The 19,522-nt window shown below is 35.2% G+C and overlaps 1 protein-coding gene across 17 annotated transcripts in view; it reads left to right on the top strand.

The window, feature by feature from the left end:
- CDK8 (cyclin dependent kinase 8) overlaps positions 1 to 19,522 on the top strand; it is a 145,358-nt gene that overhangs the window by 94,786 nt on the left and 31,050 nt on the right. For 14 of the 17 annotated variants that reach the window (XR_010410070.1, XR_010410071.1, XR_010410068.1 and 11 more), the window contains 2 exons: positions 11,221 to 11,278; positions 13,493 to 13,624. Coding sequence is in view for 12 of the 17 variants with exons in the window: in XM_064586279.1 (XP_064442349.1) it covers positions 11,221 to 11,278; positions 13,493 to 13,624 (190 nt within the window). In the remaining 5 variants the exon portion in view is untranslated. The remainder of the gene's footprint in view (positions 1 to 11,220; positions 11,279 to 13,492; positions 13,625 to 19,522) is intronic. The other 3 variants (XM_064586284.1, XM_064586283.1, XM_064586282.1) reach the window with 1 other exon arrangement.

Genomic DNA, 19,522 nt, shown 5'->3' with positions numbered 1-19,522 from the left:
AGTGAATCATTGTTAACAGATTATAGTGCTAGCTGCCATCATAATCATCATTTATAATATATTTAGGATCTTACATATCAAGCGTCATGCTGTAAGCCTTTTATGAGCATTATATCTGCAGCGACACTTGTTATTTTATTTGACTCTTATAAATGATGAAATGGAGATTAAGGTCACACAACTTAATAGCTGGTGGCACCTCTGAGTTTTTTCAGCCTTATTCTTAACTACTTCCTCATTTTCTAAAGGAATCTATCATATTCCTCAAATGTTTAGCAGAAGAAAAAAGTTGAGAACCATTGGTCTCAAGTCTGTGTCTGTTCAAATAGAAAACAAAATTATAGTATCAGATAAAGTATATTTTATTTCAAAAGATTGAAATACATTTTATAATGGCAGAATGATTAATGAAAATACAGCAAAGAATTTATAGTTTGTTCAATTTGACAATTGTACAAAAACAAATAGAAATATATAATTGTATACCTTGCCATTTTTCTCTCAGATTATGACAAAATTTTTTAAATAAAGAACAAACAGATATTGTAGAATAAAGCAATGTGGTGTAATAGAGGTGCTTGGCATTTAGAGCTGTCTAAAAGAATGTATTTTTTAAATAAACATTCACGCACAAAATTACAAAAGTCCAGTTTGTACTAGAGATTAGATTCATGGTAAGAACTCACAAAGTCATAAATTCTGCATTTCAGAACACAAAATAAAGCTAGAAATAAAAGCAGAATTATCTTTTCTTAACTATTAGACATCATCAATTGAAAAATAAGCCATTTAAGACATGGAATTTGAAAGTACAAAAAATGCTCTTGAGTTAAATGTATGCATCCATCGCAAGTTGCAAGACACATGTCAGTGTCAGAATTTTTGAAATCGTACAAGTAGGCAGAAATATATAGCTTCAAACCAGTTGTTTGAAAGGCAAATAAAAAATCAGAAAAACTTTTGAAACATGTTAGAAAAATGAGTAATAATAACAGATCATATAAGTTAAGGAAAACACCAAGATTAACCAAAAGTCAGACCACAAATGCTATAAGCAGTTAATTCACTGTACATACTTAACACATACATGCACAGTGTGTGTGTAAACATTTTTAGAAGTTTCACTGGGAAGGTAACACAACAATTCTTAGGAGCCGCCATTTTCTACTATCAAATGATGTTGCTCAGTTGTGCACCGGCCATATAATGCAGTGGTTGAAGAGGACAGACTCTGGAACCAAACTACCTGCATTTCAACCCTAGCTCTGCTCCTGACAAGTCAGTGTGAAATGGTTACTGTGAACTAACTCAGTTCAGCTGAGACTTTTCTGGCCTTGGTCATCTCACTTATAAATTGGAATAATAATACGTACTAATGTGGAGTAATTGTGAGGATTAAATGAATTCATCTAGGGGTGCCTGGGTGGCTCAGTTGGTTAAGCGACTGCCTTCGGCTCAGGTCATGATCCTGGAGTCCCGGGATCGAGTCCCGCATCGGGCTCCCTGCTCGGCAGGGAGTCTGCTTCTCCCTCTGACCCTCCTCCCTCTCATGCTCTCTGTCTCTCATTCTCTCTGTCTCAAATAAATAAATAAAATCTTTAAAAAAAAAAAATGAATTCATCTGTATAGAGAACCTAGCACATGACTAACATGCATGTTGCTATTGTTATACTGTTGCTTCCCTGCTTAAAACTATTGGGTTTTCATTTAGAGATTAAAAAGTTATTTTATCAGCAAACTAGACCCTGTATTAGCTGGCCCCCCATCTGACTTTATAAGTACATTTCCTGCCAGTCTACCCCTGCTTACCATGTTCTACCCACAAATGCCTTCTTGTTTTTCCTTCTCACTACAAAGTTCATACATAATATAACACATACATAAATAACCCTTTCTTCTCATCCAAGTCCCAGCTTAAATGTCACCTTGAAAGGCCTTCCTCATGTCCTATCCACTACGTGCCCCCATTTTTCCTTCCCTCACCATCTAATTTCAGAATAGGAACCCCATTCTCTCTAATGGAATCTTTTTTTTTTTCTTTTATAGCATTTAGTACATTTGTAATTTTTTATGTATTTGTTTACCTTTATCTAATGTCTGGCTTCCCTATAGACCCAGACCACCGGGCCATGTCCGTTTTCTTACGAACTATCTATCTCATGCCAAGGACAGTGCATGATACATGATGTGTCCTCAGTATGTTAAATGAATGAACACTAACTGCTATGACATGAATTACAACCTAGAATTTATCAAGAACTTTAAAAAATATTCATTCCTTTTGATCTAGCCACCCTACTCTTAACAAACTCTCTTAAGGATATTGTAAAAAATGGTGAAAAGACCATCACAGTTTTATTGATAATAATGACAAATTGAAAAAAATTTACATGTCTAACAACCAGAAAATAATTGTGCAAATTATGACATGCAGAAAAGGTGAACTATTGTGTTGTCATTTAAAATTATGTTTACAGTAAGTTTAAGTAATGTTGTTACAATGTTAAAAGAAAAAGCAGACCACAACATAGTGGCAATAAAATGCTGAGTGAAAAATACATCAACAAAAGAAAACATACCAAAATATTGTGGTTAACTCTGGATAGTAAATTGTACTTTCTTAATCATATTTCAAAAAAATAAACTTTTCTACAAGATCATATATTCTAGAAGGAAAACTGTGTGTTTTTTTAAGTATCAGGTGTTAACCAAAATTGAATGAATACACTCACACTATTATAAGAAGTTATTTGTAATAAACTAGAAGTTATTTACAATAAAGAAGAGCATCAGTCTTTATTATCATTAGGGAGAAGTATTTTCTTGTCTGTAATTTTTTTTGTTACTTATTTCTTAAAACTACACTAAAATCCACATGGATCATAGTAGTAAAATGTATATTTAAAAATTAGGATATTTATTCTAGCTTTAGCTGGAGATAAATTCATAAGTAAATTCCTAACTATTACTAAAGATACAATAGACATGCTAAAATGTAAAAACACTAGTAAAGATACCCTTAGAGAATATAAAATGTAAAGTTTTTAGCAAGAGGAAAGTAACACATTAGAAAAATGGCAAAAATAACTGAATATATCTTTACTATCTAGATAGAGAATTGAGGTGAATATTTAAGTTTAATAATCTAAGCCTCCTCAATAAAACAAACCTACAGAGCAGATCAGAACATGATTATCAGTGAAAGATACTCAAATTAAAATTTTAAGTTACTATTATATATCACTTAAGCTAATAAAAATTATAAAATTTTATATACATTGCTTTTGGTTTTCCAGATTGGTTTTATCGTACTTAATGGTATAGTTTTTATAAAAGATCATTGAATTTATAGAATTGATACTTGACTCTTTCAAGGGCAAAGTCTGTTAATGTGTATCAAAAAACCTTAAAAATGTTTATAACCTTTACCCAACAATTTGACTTTCTAGGAATTTCTCAAAGGCACGTTCAGAAATGTTTGTTATGGCATCATTTTTCTTTAATTAAGGAACTAGGAACAACCAAAACATTTAATAGTAGGTAATTGATGTAAATTATGATGAATCCATGGGATTCATAAGGATTATATCAGAAAAGTAATTTCCAAATTAAAAATAAATCTTCATGATATACTTACTAGTGAGGAAAGGGTACAAACAATATATTTAGTATGATGCCATTTTTTAGTTTTATAAAAAGGAAAAAAACAAAAGGTAACCTGAAATGTTTATAGTGGTCATCTATTAGTTTAGAGATTATAAATGCTTTGTTTTCAGTCATCTATTATCAAGCACATTGTCCTTTTCTTCATTTCCCAAATTATGTCCATTGAGCACATATCCACCTTTGAAACTTAAAAAGCAAAACAAACTTCTAGTATTAGAACAATAAAGCTATTGATATTATTTGATCTGATAATTCTTCTTTGGAGATTTCATCCCAAGGAAATTACCTGGCGTATGTGTCAGGGTGTTTTGGGGGGTGGTGGGGAGGCAAGTATAATTTATACAAACATTGTCAGTGGGCGCATCATCGGGGTTGGTGCCAGAAGTGGGGGCTTGGGGGAAATACAGCCAGCTGTCTATTAATAGAGGAATAAAATGTAGTTAGTAAAAGTAATGTACAAACATCCAGATTTGTCCAGAAAATAATAACTTGGGAAGATAGAACACAAAACAGTACTACCCACTGATCACTGTTATACTAACAATTATATAAATTAATATTGTCTAGAATAGTCTTTGGAGTTACAGTGATTTTCAGATTTGAATATAAACTATGTATACTCGGGCGCCTGGGTGGCTCAGTTGGTTAAAGCGACTGCCTTCGGCTCAGGTCATGATCCTGGAGTCCCGGGATCAAGTCCCACATCAGGCTCCCTGCTCAGCAGGGAGTCTGCTTCTCCCTCTGACCCTCCTCCCTCTCATGCTCTCTGTCTCTCATTGTCTCTCTCGCAAATAAATAAAATCTTAAAAAAAAAAAAAAAAAAAAAAACTATGTATACTCTTTTTTTTTTAATTTGGTTAACTTCTTAATGACACTGGAACTGTTCTGAAAATTTAAAGATTTTTGATATCCTTTCTCTGCCCCTTAATACCTCTCCCTTAAGATGCCTTTGATCTCCTTACTGTTACTCAGTTTTCTAGTTTTCAAGATTACTTGAAGGTACTTTTTTTTTCTTTATTGGATACTTTATTAGATGCTTTGCTTGAATTGTGTTCTAACACACCTTTATAGCTTTACAAAAATACAATTAAATAAATCTAATTTGGAAAATACATTTCCATCTACAAGAAAATATACACATATATATTAATATGTGCACACACATTCTTTATTAGGAATAAATAAGATATAGCTGTGCCTGTAAATTTAAAAGTTTATTTCTGTTGCCATGTTTCTGTCCTGTGCACCCATGTTTCATTGTTACTGAAATGAATATTGCCTCTGGTAGTCTGTGACAGTAAGAAAATGATCTTTGTGTCAGTGAAAATAGGAGAGTATATTCCAGGTTGATCTTGTTGCACTTAAACTGTTATTTTATACCTCAACTGCCTTAAGTGGGCAGGTTAAGAATTTTGTAATTTAAAAATTCAAAATTTGTAGTTTCAAAAGATAACAATTTTAATAATGTAGATCATGTTTATTATTTGAAATACTTTGGATGATGATATTCACAACTTGGTAAAAGACCATTTTATGTAACTTTGTATTACCTAGGAGACACTAGATGAAAACAAGAAATAGAGCTAGTAGTCTGGACTGAAGGAAAGTAGGAGGGGCTTATTGAAAGGAATTGTCATCTATTATTAGCGTGATTACTGTCATGTAGTTAAATGCTTGTTTCATAAAATATCTCGATTTGCATCAACTGTGAGAACCTAATTCCTATTCTCCCTAAAAGAGGACTTCTTAGGTAAGTGAAAGATTAGTCAGCATCCCCATGTGTTTTGATACTCCAGTTAGCACTGCCTCCATCCCTTGAGAGAAGGCAGAGCCAGCTCTGTGGAGATTTAGTATAAGATATTAGTGAATTCTTGAGGCACTGTCTCCTGTTGTTTATCTTTCAGACCAGCTCCTGAGCTTTCACATTTCAGGCAGGTTGGGGATCATCACCTCTGAAGCTTTTCCTTGCCTGAATTTACCCCACCTGTTAGTCTAACCTGACCTCTTTGGAGGCAGGAACTGTTTGCTTGCTGCTTTGTTTGTTGGTCTCTGGGCTTCAGTGCCTCTTAATTCAGTAAATACAGGGATGAATGTATAGTACTTAAACTGTTGACTATAGGGGATGAAGTTCCGTGTTACAAGTCACATTTATTTTCTAATCAGGAAGCAGAATTTGTTAGGAAATTATACATGTTTTTTTTCAGATCTATACAAAAAGCAAGAAACAAACTTCCTAGAGTAAAAGTTGGTAATTTCTTCTTTAGCTTGAAGGTGTTCATTCAGCAGCAGTAGTGGGTAAAATTTAGTATTAGAGGTGAAAAATACCAATTCATAGCTCGGAAGAAAAAGTGAGAACTGTATTATAAAGACATCTTCCAGATCTCATTCACTGGATTTCCAAATTTCTATCTAACTCAATTCCTTAGAAGATTTCATTAAAACAATTTTTTTTAAAAGATTTTATTTATTTATTTGACAGAGAGAGACATAGCGAGAGCAGGAACACAAGTAGGGGGAGTGGGGGAGGGAGAAGCAGACTCCCGCTGAGCAGGGAGCCTGATGGCGGGGCTCAATCCCAGGACCCTGGGATCATGACCTGAGCTGAAGGCAGACACTTAACTAACTGAGCCACCCAGGTGCCCCATCATTAAAACAATTTTTTAAATTACTGAGTATATGTCTACTAAGACTTTGCTGCTCATGTGTATATATCAGAGTTAATTTTGTCAGCATGTATTGTAGTACATAATGATTAACAACCAAACTGAAAGTTTTTGAGTATCTAAAAAATGTGCCACTGGGTTGTGTTGTTTACAATGTTTGTGAAGGTTAAATTCTGAATAAATCTTAGAGTACAGCACTAACAGTGGTTTCTTTCTTTTTTTTTTTTTTTAAGCTTTTATTTATTTGAGATAGAGAGCAGGAGCAGGGGAGCAGAGTTAGATGGAGAAGCAGGCTTCCGGCTGAGCAGGGAACCTGACGTGGGGCTCGATCCCAGGACCCCGGGATCATGACCTGAGCTGAAGGCAGATGCTTAACTGACTGAGCCACGCAGGCACCCCCTAACAATGGTTTCTTATGGATTGCTATTTTTTTTCATAGATCCATCAAGAATGAAATTTTCGTGTTGCCTCAAAGTCTCCCATTTTGCCTTGACACCTTAGTGCACATATGAAGGCCCCATTTTCACCTCTAGAATAAGAAGGTCTTGGCAGTTACCTGGACAGATCAGCCATCCTTCACTTCTGCACCTTTGTCAGATGCCTCTGATCGATAATGGTGGTTTCCTGGTCAGCCCAATTCCTGTCTTTCTCAAGACAGAGCTCCCTAAAGTCCTTACCTTTTTTTTTTTTTTAAATCAGGATTGACCCCTTAAATGAAACCAATTCGCCATCTCTGCTGTATGCCAAAGGCATCCATGTACTATTCCACAGCATGACAAATTCTAGAGGACAGAAAACCTCTACATGAATGGTTTTCTCTGCAATACAAACATCTTGCTTTAGGAAATATCAGTGAGTTTTTTGGGGAGCATAACAACAGAAAGCAAAATAAGCCATGAGCCTGTAATAAAAAACAAGGACATGTTCTTTTAATTACAAACACATTTTTTTTTTCTGGGAGAAACAGAACAGCAATAAGAGAAGGATATAGTTTCAAACAACAAATCTATTTCACACAAGTGTTTGGTTGATTTATTTCATTGTTCAGCAGGCAATAAAAGGTGTTCTGTAATCATGTCTTTGCATAGCATAGCCATATTTGAAGATGTTGCTATGATGTAATAATACTTTAAGTCATGTTGGACCTCTGATCTCCATAAGCAGAAAGATAGTTAATGGAGTGTATGCCTCATTAAAATGTAAACTTTTATATGTTCTTTCAAAGTGGTTATGTTGGATAGCATATAAAAGATCACAGACTATTTACCACAGTTATGGTTATTACTAATTGATTCATGTACTGTCACTAACAAATGGAAGTTTTGGCTCTAGAGCTAAAAACTACCAAATTCTACTACTAGACAAAGAAAAGAGAAAGAAAAGAAAGTAGCTTTTTTGGAGAATACTGTTTCAACATGGCATTAAGTACTAAAGGAAAAATTATCAAGTCTTTGAAGCCTTCCTTAATATTGGTTAAGCAACAAGACAAATACAAGAGTATTCATGATCGTTAGGGCCTTTCTGCCTTCTTCTCTTGAGACTTCCTTTAGATTGCATTCGCTAAAGAAATTTAGTGTTAGACATAGTGTTACTCTACTAAATCAGAATATCGTACCTGGGGCATATAGAATGCTACCATAAAAATAACATGAGGAGGGACCCATCGTTCATAATAGTGTTATTGAAACAACACAGCACTGTTCTTTGTTTGTGACTATACAGCATGCCCAAACTGAATCTTAAGTTCACTTACAAAAGTAGTGATGGTAATGGCTTTTAGCCCCAAGACCTGCTTCAGATCATACAATAGGCAGCAAGTTGCCTAGAAAAGTGATTTTTAACTATTAACTAGAGCTTTGGCCCCAAATCCTTGACAGAGAAACTGTTTATTCCCCCAACCAGTGCTAAAACCCCGGTTTGGAACTTGACAGTCTGATAAGTCTCGAACAAAATGAAGAACAAGAGAGGGAGTTTCTCCCCCTTTACCTTATAGTAGGCTGACCAGTACCACTCACCCCAAGGCTTCTCATGAATAGGCCCAGCTGCTGAATGAGTAAGAAAGCAAAAAAGGAGAGAGATTTTCCACTCCATCTAAAATAAAAGGAGGAGAGAGATGTCAATGTTGTGCTCTGCTCTTGCCAGATCCAGAGAGAAAATTTTAGGATTGAGCACTTAAGTGCTGGAAAAGTCCATCACAGCAAACCAGTTAATCACTTTGCACCTCTGGAGGAGGGAGTGGGATTGGGACATGGTGGAGGAGCAATGGGTGGTGAAAGGGTCTTTAACTTTTAATTGTATGTAACTTTATAGTTTGAATTGTTTATAATTGGAATGTATTCATGTGTTATTTATGTCATCAAGTAGGGGGGCAAAGAATCAGATTTTGCCAAATAACACAGAGGAAGGGTCTTTGAGGGCAGAAATAATGGGATAGCAATGACCTAGATCTGAAAGCTCTAGTCACAGGACACTGAAAACCAGTATGGCAGGAGCAGTGTGGGCTGTGGCAGGTGGGGCAGGACAGATTGATGGGAATGAGCTTGCGGGTGCCTTGCATCCCCTCATAAGGACTTCGGATCTTATTCACAAGTGGTGAGAGACTAGTTAAAGTAGAAATAATATTTTAGTAATAATAAAGCATAGCAAAAGCATTCAAAGACATTTTTGAAAAGGTTCATGCATACCACTGTCACTACTCTTTTTGTTCTAGTCTTTACCCATCGTACTTTTTTTAACCTATTTGTAATCACAGTCTATATATCTTTTTTTTCTTTTTTTGAAGATTTTATCTATTTATCTGACAGAGAGGGACACAGCAAGAACAGGAACACAAGCAGGGGGAGTGGGAGAAGGAGAAGCAGGCTTCCCCGCGGAGCAGGGAGCCTGAAGCAGGGCTCGATCCCAGGACCCCGAGATCATGATCCGAGCCGAAGGGAGATGCTTATTAATGACTGAGCCACCCAGATGCCCCTATATATTATTTTGTGTTCTGTTTTCACCCAATCTTATAAGAATTTTCCATGATACTACTATGGAAGATTTTAAGCAAGGGAGTGATATGATCAGCTTTGTCTTTTAGAAAGGTTACCCTGGCAACAGTACAGAGATGGATTGGATGGAAAATGAATCATAATGGGGTAAAGGGTAGGGAATGTGTTCAAGAGATGTTTAGGGAGTTCTGCCCCAGTGGACCAAAAGAAGAGAGTTCTAGCACAGACATAGAAGTTTCTTCCTGAGTCCATATTGGTAGTTGAGAGCAAGCCTTGCTCCTCAGCCAGATAGAAATGCTGCCTGATTCCTCTTGGAAAGCCCTCCTCTGCCTTCAATATTTTATGCTAGTTTCAGAGATCTGATTTCATTTTGAAGTAGGCTGAGCTCCGAGAGTCTCTGCAGAGTCTAACCCACTGGTGACTAATTAACAGTGCATGAAAGCAGTTTTACTTGTGCTAGGCAGCACTTGCAGATAGTGCACAGGGAATAGTGTTAATACTGTACTTCTTTAGGTACTTTGCCGGTTATTCCAGTGGTCCGGAGAGTGTGTGTGTGTGTGTGTGTGTGTGTGTGTGTGTGTGTAGTAATGATAGAGGTTCTGAAAACTTTTTCTTGAATGAATTATTGTTATTATGGTGTATACATTAATTGAAAAACTTGCTACATAAAGTTACTTTCAAAATGGTATATTAGGAAGGGAGCACTAGACTTAAGCCGTGGGGTAGATTCTGCTGTTGCTGCCCAGTCTTATAGGGCAAGTCATTTAATCTCTCGTGCCTAGTTTCTTCACCTTGAAAAATGTAGGAACCTCTACCGTTTCAGCAATTCTTTTCTTTTTGCTAGGGATAAAAAAAATTTTTTTGATCTGTAGTAGTTGATAGAATAATATACTGTAAGTTACATTTTGTCAGTAATAGCATGGGGGCTATTACTAAATATGGTTTGGGAAGCCTATGAACTAGTTTCCACTGTAAACAGCCTTCATTAAAATCTTTAATTTTAAGGTTGCTTCAATCTGTACTTGAAGGGCATTCTAATCTAGTTTCACTGTTATTTAGCAGACTGGTAGAATTAAAGACCAAGTAGACAGGGTAGCAGGGTGAGAAAGGTTTGGGGGTTGCTCTCCCCCACCCTTTCCTCTCTGTCCATCCTACCCCCTTATCTTCCTTCTTCCCCTCTTCTTCCTTCTTGCTGATGAGGGCACAAATCTCACATGTCAACGTAGTAGATACCGCTATAGCAGATTGTAGATGATAGTTAATCCTGTATATTTTTAGAGACTTTAACACTGTTTGAAATTTTACTTCTATAAAATCTCACTTTAAGTTTTAGCTTCTCTTTTTATTTAAACATAAAAATCTCAAAACTGTTCAGGTCATAGAAAATTCCTCTTCACTAATTCATTTAGAAAAGACTTTAGTAAATTGATTCTCTATAATTTATTTGTTTAGACATAGGTGCATACTTTGCCATTTCCAAAAAAAAAAAAAAAGATACCCGGTGTCTCCTTCCTTTGCTATTTAGAATTAAGTCATCTTTGAAGATACATTTTCCCTTAAAGTTACAGGATATTTTATTATAATTGAAAGAGTTGGAAGGAACCACAACATTATAACTTCCTGTCAGATGCTCCACAGTGAACACAGACTTGGCTAAATAAGCCAAGAAAAGCCTTATTAGCTCTACCTGGAGAAAAGCACTGTCATATTTGGGACTTCATGAGGTTTGCATATTGCTTTGCATATATATACATAAAGTTTCTTTGGTGACTTCCTGTGTTTGATTTTAATTTTTGAGTAAATGAGATTTTGTAAAGGTGGATATGTTCTATTGGCATAATGTCTATTTAAAAGAAACCACTACTGTCTACTGAAAAAAAAACACTATTTTGTTTCCACAGAAACCTGCTAATATTTTAGTTATGGGTGAAGGTCCTGAGCGAGGAAGAGTAAAGATTGGTATGTTTTATCTTTGATAAGTCACAGTGTAGCACTCTTTTAACCCTTTTGCAGTCAGCAGTATCACTTCTAACTTTTGCTGTATTAATATGTGTATATTCATGTAGTTCCTTCTGATCAAAGCCATTTCTAAAGAGTTTACATTAAAAGTGAAAAATGTTTCACACTCTTAAAAGGTGTCAGACAATCTTTATAGAGATTGAAGTGTTCTAATTATAAAATAAGCCATGGAAGTTTCTTAGAAACCTTTGCCTTCATTAAAAATAGCCTAGGAGGTGAGTAGCTTCTATCCATGTTAAAAGCCAGCCTCACCTTTAGTCGCAAGGGCATATAGCATACTCGTAATTATAGCATCAGTTCTGTTCACCTGAGCCAGATGCGATCAGAACATTTGCCTCTGTTGACCTTTCAACATTAGGAATTACAAACTAGGAAAACCGCTGAGGCTGGATAGGTATAGAACAAATGAGCCTGTGTTATAGAAGGCCTCTACCTGATGGGAAAAGAAAGTAACAAGCATTCTGTACCTTGGCATGTTTTGTAATAGCTCTGTTTTCTTATATATCAGAGCAAAATTTTACCCAGTTCTGGTCTGGTACCTATAAGGATAAAACTGAATTTATTTATTCTAACTGGTTTTTTTCATTGTCATTTCTAAGTTGTGTTTGTCACATTTATTTAGTTTGTTTTGTGTGTGGGTAGAAGAAATGTTGTAACTAAATTATGTTAATTTAAAGGCAGCAGGATTGTGGGAGTTTATAAAAAAAAGTAAAGAGTAATTTCTGATTGCAACATTTAATATAAATTCAAATTATCAGCTAATTTGTACCACTTAACCAACAAAGAAAAACCTAAGTGTTCTTAACCCTTCTTCCCTTTCTTCCTCTATAAATTCCCCATCTCACTTTCCACTTTTAATTAGACTCTCAGAATACTCTTTTATCGTACAAACCTCACAAATTTTTTAGTGTCACAAACATTTGATGTACCTCAAAGTACTCCTAGTCATTGACTCCCTTTGAGAGCCAGGGCCTGTCAGTACCTACTCTACAGTCACCAAATGCCTATTAAGTCCTTACTTTGTTTTGAAAAGTCCAATTTGGTTGCATCAAGTTCAAATGTAAGTTCAAAGTGTGCAAAATAGATAAGATCCAGCCAAACAGTAGTTACAGACATGTTTTTTATTAAGATTTGGGGAAATTTTATATAACAAAATAATCTAGTTTGGACTTACATGTAATGCACATGATGTTAGCAGGTTTGGGGGGATACTAACGGCTTAAAGCATTCACATTTAAGAAGATACATTAGTTCTTCTATAAACCAGTATTTAGTAATCTGAGTCATGGTTTTAATTCTTTACCAAATTTCTGTGTGTTTTTTTTTTTTAACCTCCTTAATTAAGTAGGTTAGACGAGGGCCTACTTCATTAAAAATGTATATTAGGAGAGCAAAACCAAACAAAAGGTGGATGAATCTTGAAATTTTTGATAGGTGGTATGAATAGGTGATTGTTCATTCGATGTGTATTTGATAAAAGCTATGTATAATGACACTAGATAGATACTAAAAGAGATGAAAAAAGACAGTTTTGCCTTTAAGATTATAGTTTAATAGGATAAACAGTCTGAATAACTGCACTACATATTAAACTGTGTCAAATGCCACAACTCCAGTTCTGAGCTAGGAGTTTATGACATTTGTCATATCATTTAATTTCTTTTGAAAATTTTTTTTCCTCCTGAAAACGGAGGTGATTGAACTATATGACCTTTTAAAAGGTCTTTTCCAGCTTAAAAAAATTACTATGATTCTTTAAAGTTAAGTTAATAAAATTCAACCCAAATAAATGGGGAGGGGGCAGATAGTGGTGTTAACATACTGTATAGTCAATTTCTGATTACCCCAGTGATCAGGCTTATTGATGCATATAATGGAAAGCCTTACTGTAACTGATCTAGTTTCTCAGTGCTTGTGACCAATACAAAGAATGGACATGCAGCTTAACAACCCTGTCCCGAGTGGTGGCGTGACAGGCAGAAAGAAATCTGCCCAGGGGTGTAGGGTCACCCTTGACCTCTGGCAGCAAGCATATCTATAACCCAGGTGAAGAATTCAGCACATTTTCCCCATCTTACTAAATATCAGTGGTAAAATTAATCAGCTAAATTTGTAAAAATCTATTGACTTAACATTATCTTTTTTTTTTTACAGCTGATATGGGCTTTGCCCGATTATTTAATTCACCTTTGAAGCCTTTAGCAGATTTGGATCCAGTAGTCGTAACATTCTGGTACCGAGCCCCAGAATTACTTCTTGGAGCGAGACATTATACCAAAGCTATTGGTGAGTAGAACTAATTAAAATTCCATGACATTTTAAAAGTGGCTTTGTTATTGTGAAATATACATATTTCTATATATTAAGTCAAATAATACAGAAAATTATAAAAGTAAGAACAAAAACTATCCTAAAATTCCACTACATAGAAACACCATTATTAGCATTAGGAATGTAATATTCTAGCCATCTCTTTCTGATAGATAAATAGATACTTTAAAACTTTTTAAATATATGGGATCACACTATGCATTCTAAGTAAAAATGTATTTTAAATTTTACTTGAAAAGAGAAATAAGCACGGTAAAATTTCTAAACCATTAAACTTCAGACAAATGTTTCTTTCACCAAAAGAAATAGTTACTTCTAAAAGATCCCCTTGGAGTTAAGGAGAAAAAATTATGGAAAAAAGTAGAAGTTTAGAGTATCTTTAATTCACTTTTCAATTTTTGATTATGTTGATTACCTCCCTACTCTGAAGAATTAGGAAATTAGTACTCTTTTACTTCTTCCCCACTGACCTCTCAATTTATAAGCTATGTTAGAAATACATTGTCATTATTATTACTACTTTGTTGATGTTTACGACATTTATTTTCTATTTACAAACCATAATTCCCACAGTTTATACTCAGATTATATATTGTAACGGATTCAGTGCTCAACTACCACAGTTCTTTTACCACATCTTTACCATTACTGACATCTTTATTCTGCCTCATTTTATTTCATTGAATTTTATCATCGCGTAATTTTCTTATGTGCTTTTCTTTTCTTTTTCCCTTTGTTGTATGTCTTTACTGCTTACCTAACTTGTTCTGTGTTCTCCAGAATGCTATTGGGTCTGCTTTTGTTTTTCTTGGTTAACTCCATCCTGAAATCTTCTATGCTATGCTGTATTCTGGATTGATTTTCATCCTGGCTTTTTTTTTTTTTTTTAAATCCTCTGAGTTGGATATATTTCCTTCTGGGCTTTATTATTTTGCTAAAGCATATTCTCAGCTTGCTTTGGAAGGGTGTCTTGGAGGTAAATTTTCTAGTTCTTGTATTTCTGAAAAATGCCTGTGTCTTCCTATATCATGCAGTTTGGCCAGGTTTAAAATTCTAAGTACAAAATAACTTTCCCTCAGTATTTGATGATGCTCTTCCATTGTCTTGTAGCATGAGTGTTGCTAATGAAGATTCATGTCAGTCTTGTACTCATTCCTTGGTGGATTACCTGGGTGGTTTTTCTTTCCAAAAACAAATAGGATTTCTTATCCTTATATTTCACAGTAATGTGCTGGCCACTTGGTAGGCACATTCAATATGAAGTTCATATCCCACATCCCATGTCTGTGGAAAACTCTTAAACTAGTCTTTGATTTCTTCCTCTCTGTTTTCTGTGTCTCTCTTTCCTAAGCTGAGTGTGGGCAGATACTGGACTCCTGAGTCTGATCCTTTATACCACTTTCCTTATGTTTTTCTGCCCTTGTCTTTTTTCTCTAAGAACCCCTTCTTATTCTCTATTAGTTTTTTGTATTATTTTATGGGAAAAAAAGCATCTCAGCTATCTGTGAGGATGGTGATAACAGTGCTTTTTAATTGTTTGTGATTTGCTGTATTGCTGGAATAATTGTGTGTTTTCTTTATAGGCTCTCTTTTTATTTATATGTCTTGGTCTTTCCCTTCCACGTGGCAAGTGTTCTTCCACTATTTGTTGACCCTCAATTATCTCTTCGTATTTAAGAATCAGCTTACAGAAAAGTACTTGGGAACTCTGTGTACATAGATCATGGGGCTCATTGAGTGGCAGATTTCAGGGTGATCTAGCAGAGAACTACCATTAATGGAGGGATCCCCAAGTGCTAGCATGCACAAGCCTTTGTCCGGAGGCCATTCAAATTCTTTAGGGGAAGAGTCTTCCAACTTCAGGCTCTAGTTTTGTATACCTGGTAGCTCCAGGGCAGCGGAGGGGAGCAGGAGAAGGAGAATCAACTGTTCAAAACACAGACTTTGGAAAAAAAAAAAAAATACAGACTTTGTAGCTGGTCCTCTACCCAGAGTTGTACAAGACAATCCTGCTTCACACTCAGCAATAATACTGTGGCCTGGGGCCTTCTCTGAGCTGTTCCATCTGCCTTCCATCTTCCCGAAGTAAAGTGTTCTTATGTATCTCTGCCTAGATCAGGTCTTCATATGGCCAGTCTCTTTTTTTTCATTCAGATCTTAGTCAAAACACTACCTCTTCAAAGAGAACCTCAATGGTCACAGTATAAAGTATACTTTATACTGTGTAAGTATAAAGTAGTGGGAAGTTCCCCATCCCACTTCCACCTTACTGCCTTGATAGCACTGAATATTATCTAAAATCCACTAAAATAGATAGACCTTGCCTAGCTGGTCACCCTAGTAGGCCAGTGCCTACATGGTACACAATGAGAACTCAGTACTCTTTGTTGAATGAATGAATGAATCTTGTCCCCAGTGATCTCCTCTTGTTCTTTTTGTTACTATGGATCACTATTACCTTTCTTACTTTGCTGCCATTTCAGTGTATACTCAAGAAGGGAAAAGAAGAAATATTTGTGATCATTCCCCCGTTCCCTCATATTAATCTTGAACCCAACATGCGTTTCTTCAGATAATCTTTATGTTCACCAATCTTCATAACTGCTTTGAGATCACATTTCATTTTATAAAAAAGTAAAGGTAGATAAAGTTAAGTCAGTTAGATACAGGACTTCTCTGTACTACCTTTGCAACTTTTCTACAAATCTAAAATTGCTCCAAAATAAAGTGGTTATTTTTTAAAAAGTCAATTAGAAGGAAAAGTAAAAATTATTGAAGCTAGTCCTGTTTTGGAATACATATTATTACCTACACATACATTTGGTTTTCTTTTTTTATAAGTATATTCTAAGTGCTTAGCATATAAACCAATATGATGCATAGCTATTTTTTCCACCTAGGAAATGAATATTTAAAAGCAGTGTTACTTTTGATAAGACATATTAACAGACTACACAAATAGGGAAGTGATTGCCTGGGATGCCTGGGTGGCTTATTTGGTTAAGCATCTGCCTTTGGCTCGGGTCATGATCCCAGCGTCCTAGGATTGAGTCCCACATTGGGCTCCCTGCTCAGTGGGGAGTCTGCTGCTCCCCCTGCTTGTGCTCTCTCTCCCTCTCCCCCTGGCAAATAAATAAATAAAATATTAAAAAAAAAAAAAGGAAATGATTGCCTAATCTTAGCTGTTATCAACTGAAAACTTGAGACTTTGATTTAATTTAAATTAAAAAATATTCTATCTCAGAAGCTTGTGACTCTGACTTACTATTTATTACCTTTTTCTCAAGAAACTTATATTTTATTGTGAACATTGCAATTTGTTTAACCTATTATTATTCACTAGGACAATCTACAATCTGGCAGTTTTGATGCAGGGCTGTTTGTCACAAAGCTAAACTACCAGCAGTTAGGTAGATTCCCTTGTTCAAATGGCTTTATAATTTGCAAAAGAGAAGGCCTTTCTTCATATTTTTCCTCTCTTCCTCCTTCTCATCATCAAAATTTATTGGATAACTCTTAGGTAAACTTTTTAAAACTTAAGAGAAACAAAAATGTATGCAAATTAATCTGACTTGTAGCCTTAGCTTTGTCACTCAGGGTGTGTGTGTGCACGCGCGCGCTCACGTATGCACACATGCTCACCCTTATGCAAAGCATTTAGTTCTTTAGCTTCATTTTTTGAAGGTGAGAATTTAGACCAAATCATCTCTTAGGTCCCCTTTAACTCTGAAAGTTCTTCTGTGACCTTGGATAAAACAGTTGCTTCTGAGGTAGGAAGATTACAGAGGGAACTAACTGGGGTGCAGATGATTGAAACCAAGGTCAGGCCAGACCCTCTGCGGTGGTGACTTTCCAATCTTGGAAAACAGTTTTCTTTTATGAATACATTGGCTCAAAAATGTTACAATATGGGTATCTTTCAAATTACTTTTTTTTCAAGAGAGATAAATTATACATAAGCCATTTTTAATATAAATTTTTAAAAATAGAATAAAGGAATAAAAATGAATACTTCTTCCTTGATTCCAGTCTCTCCCACACAATCCCATTCCACCTATTACTTACATAAGTAGCCCGAGTGTCCATTAAAGTACAAATTCCCCACACCACAGTGAAAGCTACTTATCAAAAACTTGCCTAGCTTTTTTACTTCCCTGTCAGATAGTTGTAGTTTGAGCAGCTAATGGAAGAACTTTTATAGTTGAATGCACAGATTACTTATTCAGTAGTTCATTTTAATGGCATCATTTAGAAAGGTGAAATCTGCTAGTGGAGTTTGGTGGATTATATTAAACTGAAGGGTACTAAGAAGCAGCTAAAGAGCACAGGGAAAAATGTTGCTGTCCTCTATTACAAACAGATTTTAGTGCTGCAGTCTTTTATTCACTTGTACAAAGCTGCAAGCTGAATCATTAAACCAAAGGGAGTAAATAATAGGTTAGTAAACATTGTACTCCCAGTGACAAAGTTTAATTCAGTTTTGAGTGTTTTGGTGTTTTGTTTGGTTGACTTCATGGAGAAGGCTGAAAGAGGAGTTTCAATCTTTAATCATCACTAAAGCAGTCTTAAAGTTTTACTAAAGTATGGACTTTTAAACTCAGATGTTTGTTCTCAAATAACTGAATGCCCACTAATTATGTAGCATTCTATTAAGTGAGAAATATACTATAAGATAGGGAGAATGAGAATTTACATCTATTGATTAATACATTATTTAACAAGCTCCCCTCCCCCATTTGGGTCTACATAGCCTGCTAATGCTATCTGCTTAGCCTAGTTAGCTCAATAGCTACACAAAGCATCACAGATTTTGAGAAGTAGATGAGATTTATATGTTTTTACTTTGGAAGGTCTTTCTAGAAGGAAATAGGCAGGTAGGTGAACAGGAAAGGACTTTTCCATGAACTTGGCACATTCTGAAAAAAAAAGTCAAGAAGGAGAGACTTATGTACACAGATTTAGAAATTTGTCTGAAATAATAACCTGCTTAGCTAACTTAACTTCATGATTAATGTCTGGATCAGGATTTTGAAGAAAGGAAGGATGATGAGATTGCCAAAAGGTAAGAGATAATAGAAAAGATACAGAGAAAGAAGTTATGAGGGTAAGGTTAAGCAAGGTTTAATAAACTATTTCTTCCTACTTTCTGACCTTTTATTTTAGAAGCAGTGTTGCTTTAAGGATAGCTACACTACTTACCTCTCATCTTCCTTTACATGTTAGTTTTCTTTAGTATTTTTCCTAGCTAACCAGAATGAGTTGTTAACGGTGTCTTTTGGATGCTATGAGTAGAGTTTTAAACATGCAAATTGACCCATTGGCCCTTTTCATGATGCTCCGCAGCTTTCCTATCTTCCCTTTGATGAAGATTCTCATAAGTCAAGTTATCATATGGGGTATATATGTAAAAAGAACAATCATAAAATAATTTTTCCGTTTACTTTATGATACTAAAAACAAAATAGCTTGGCTAGTATCTCTTCATACTTTCCTATATGGTGGTATTGGCTAACGTGGTTCTCTGGTGTGGGAGAAAACAGATACGCAAACACTGTCCTCTTTAAAACTCGCTTGCTTGTAGTAGGGTGTATCATCTTAATAAATAGATAATTGTTACTCTGAAATACATAAATATGATAATTTTACATTAAAGATCTATATTCCAATTGTAGATTTTAGGAATTCTGAGTTATTTTATAAATTAACATTTTTTTCTCATTTTCTATTTATGTGACAATTATTAACATACCTGAACAATTGGCTTTAATAAAATAGTGGTTTTTATTTTTCCCTCTATAGTTACTTATATTTACCACACAGGTATTGGTTAGATCAGTCAAAAACCACTGATTG

Source organism: Mirounga angustirostris, unplaced genomic scaffold, assembly GCF_029215605.1.
Source record: "Mirounga angustirostris isolate CCGP_5_RB_7025 unplaced genomic scaffold, mMirAng1.0.hap1 SCAF_3, whole genome shotgun sequence".
In the NCBI taxonomy this organism is placed as follows: domain Eukaryota; kingdom Metazoa; phylum Chordata; class Mammalia; order Carnivora; family Phocidae; genus Mirounga; species Mirounga angustirostris.
This window is presented reverse-complemented; position numbering and strand designations above follow the sequence as displayed.